Source organism: Wolffia australiana, chromosome 14 (genome assembly GCF_029677425.1).
Source record: "Wolffia australiana isolate 7733 chromosome 14, ASM2967742v1".
In the NCBI taxonomy this organism is placed as follows: domain Eukaryota; kingdom Viridiplantae; phylum Streptophyta; class Magnoliopsida; order Alismatales; family Araceae; genus Wolffia; species Wolffia australiana.
Genome location: NC_135848.1, coordinates 8,917,057 through 8,919,889, shown reverse-complemented (window position 1 = coordinate 8,919,889; position 2,833 = coordinate 8,917,057). Strand labels below are relative to the sequence as shown.

Genomic DNA, 2,833 nt, shown 5'->3' with positions numbered 1-2,833 from the left:
GGAATCCACGTGGCTGCCACGTGGATTCCGCCTAGGTGGACTCCGCCGGAACTCCACACCGTGTAACTCCACACCGTGTAACTCCGCCTAGGTGTAACTCGAATTTTTGAAAAAGTTCGGGCCACACCGTGATATAACCCCTCAATAATTTTATTCCATGAACCCCAAGAAAACTCAATTTAGGGCTATTTTAGGGCCATTTTTCTCCCAAAAAAAAGAGTTATATCTAGAAAAAGGAACCCCCCCCTATCCAGTATCCAGAGCTAGTCTCCTCCTCTCTTCTCCTCTGCTTCGAAGCTCGCCATGGCAGCGGCGACCTTGGCGGCGATGCTCCCCGTCCACCGCTCTCCGGCGGCGGCGGCGGCCAAGCCCCGAACCAGCCTCGCCGCCCGCGCCGCCGCCGCCGAGCCGGCGGCGGCCCGCGCGGGCTCGGCCAAGGCCGTCGTCCTCGTCGACAAGGCCGAGGCCGACAAAGCCCAGCGCCTCAAGACCGCCTACCTCGAGCGCATCGTCCCCATCCTCAATGAAGAGTTCGGCTACACCAACATCCACGAGGTTCTTCCCGATTCAATTCAAATCTTCTTCTTTTTAATTCCATTCCAGATTCAATATAATTCAAATCTTCGCGAATTGTCTAGATTGTTCTCAAAAAAGGGTTTTTCCAGGTGCCCAAGATCGAGAAAGTCGTGGTGAATTGCGGGATGGGAGATGCGGAGCAGAATTCGAAGGGATTAGAGGCGTCGATGAGGGATATTGCGCTTATTACCGGGCAGCGGCCGGCGAAGACGAAGGCGAAGAAGTCGATTGCCACGTTCAAGCTCCGGGAGGGCACCACCGTCGGTGCTGCCGTCACCCTCCGTGGCAATGTTCGTCCTCTGTTCCCTTCTCTTCTTTTTTTCCTTATTTTGCTTGTCAAATTTGGATGAATTACTCCGTGGATTTTAAGTTTATCTGCGAGACTGTGATTATGGATTTTAAGGTTTGTGAGATTCAATCTTTGGTTGATAATTCGCCGCCGTTCTATTCATTTGTGATTGTTTTGCTTTTAGATATCATGTCTTTGGAGTTTTCAGTCCGGATTTTAAATGGCGATGGTTACAGCTTTTCACTTGATCATGTCGTCGGATTTTATTTGCTCACCAGATTTGATTTTCAAATGTGTTGATTTCAAAAATGGGATGGAAAGTTTTCCAGATCAGGGTTTCAAATATATCAGCTTTGAAGAGTCGGATGAAAGCTCAACGAATCGGATTTCAAATGCATTTTAAAAATGCGGAATGAAAACTAATTGGATCGGAATTCAATTGCGTCTACTTCAAAGTTCGGTTGGAAACTCATCGAATAGAGCTTCAAATGCATCGATTTCAAAATTCTGATGGTAAACTTACCTGATTAGAATTCAATTCGCATCGATTTCAAAATAGTGGTGATTTTTCAAATCACAATCAGATTGGGTTGATTTCAAAATTCAGTTATAAAACTCTTTGAACCGGAGTTCAAAAACATTAATATCGAAATTCGGATCAAAAACTCCGAATTGGAGTTCAAACATTATTTCAGAATTTGGATGGTAAACTCTCCGAATTGGATTTCGAAAACAGTAATTTCAAAATTGGAACAGAAAACTTATGAGATCGGCTACCGTCCCCACGTCGCAAAAGCTGTAACAGATTTGAACACCGTAGATCCACTGCTGTCGATTGTGCCCAATGAATCTTCAAACAAATTTTTCAAGAATGGATCTAACGCTTTCTAGCTTCTGTCCACAGATGATGTACTACTTCCTGGACCGGTTGATAAACCTTGGGCTTCCCCGAACCAGAGACTTCCAGGGAGTGAACCCGAACAGCTTCGATGGCAATGGAAATTACAGCATTGGAATGCGCGACCAGAGCGTGTTCCCTGAGATTCGGTACGAGGCGCTCGGCAAGCAGCGTGGAATGGACGTCTGCATCACCACCACGGCCAAGACAGACAATGAGGCGCAGCGCCTGCTTGCGCTCATGGGGATGCCATTCCGGGAGGGAGGCGGGCCCACTGTTGTGGTACGTAAGAAGAAGAGCAAGTCGTTCAACTACGATTCCAAGACCAAGGGACGCAAGTGATGACCTTCATGAGGCCTTCTTGCTTCATTGTCTTCTTCTTCTTCTTCTTCTTGTTACTTGGCTCTCTTGTTTGCTGCGGAATTTATAGGTTTTTCAATGGCCAAAAGTTGTTGGTTCTTTCCTGCTCTTGGATAGGTTATGGTCCAATCATAAGCAATGAGCGGTTGTGGGGTTTTTCGGAGAATTCTCTCTCATCTCTCTTATTTCTCTCCATCACTTCAACTTTGGTCTCTCTCTCTCTCTCATCTCTCTATTTGTCTATGTCATTTATCTTCTCTGTCTCTCTGTCATTTCTTAACTCTCTATCTTTCTCTGTCATTTCTCTTCTCTCTATCTTCCTCTGTCATCCAGCTGGCCCCACTTTTATTTTCATCCATAATAAATAGAATACAATTATTGAAATCCATTTTTTTTTCGGTTAACCCATTTAATCTGTTTAATATGGCTACTGGCCCCACATAATTCTAACTAAAGTAAATACTTCCTGTTCTAATTCTATTACATTATAAAGTCACTCATCTTTGTTATCTTATTCCCTCTTGGTTCTGCGTTCTCTTGTTTGCTGTGGATATGGATGGAGGACTAATGACGGTTACAAACACATGGATGGGACTAATGGCCATCAGCTTGGTTATCTGTTCATCTCACCGCATCTCGGCTGGACCATCAACTATCTGCATTTCATCATCACCACCCTTCTGTCATCAGGCCAGTTCAGTCATTTGTCC

At 45.3% G+C, this 2,833-nt stretch overlaps 1 protein-coding gene across 1 annotated transcript; it reads left to right on the top strand.

The window, feature by feature from the left end:
• The first annotated feature begins 250 nt into the window (after positions 1-250).
• On the top strand, positions 251-2,222 carry LOC144711946 (Ribosomal L5P family protein). Its single transcript, XM_078586108.1, has 3 exons — positions 251-555; positions 666-866; positions 1,770-2,222. The coding sequence occupies exons 1-3, from the start codon at positions 304-306 to the stop codon at positions 2,103-2,105; spliced, it is 789 nt and encodes a 262-aa protein (XP_078442234.1). The 5' UTR covers positions 251-303; the 3' UTR covers positions 2,106-2,222.
• The last annotated feature ends 611 nt before the right edge of the window (positions 2,223-2,833 follow it).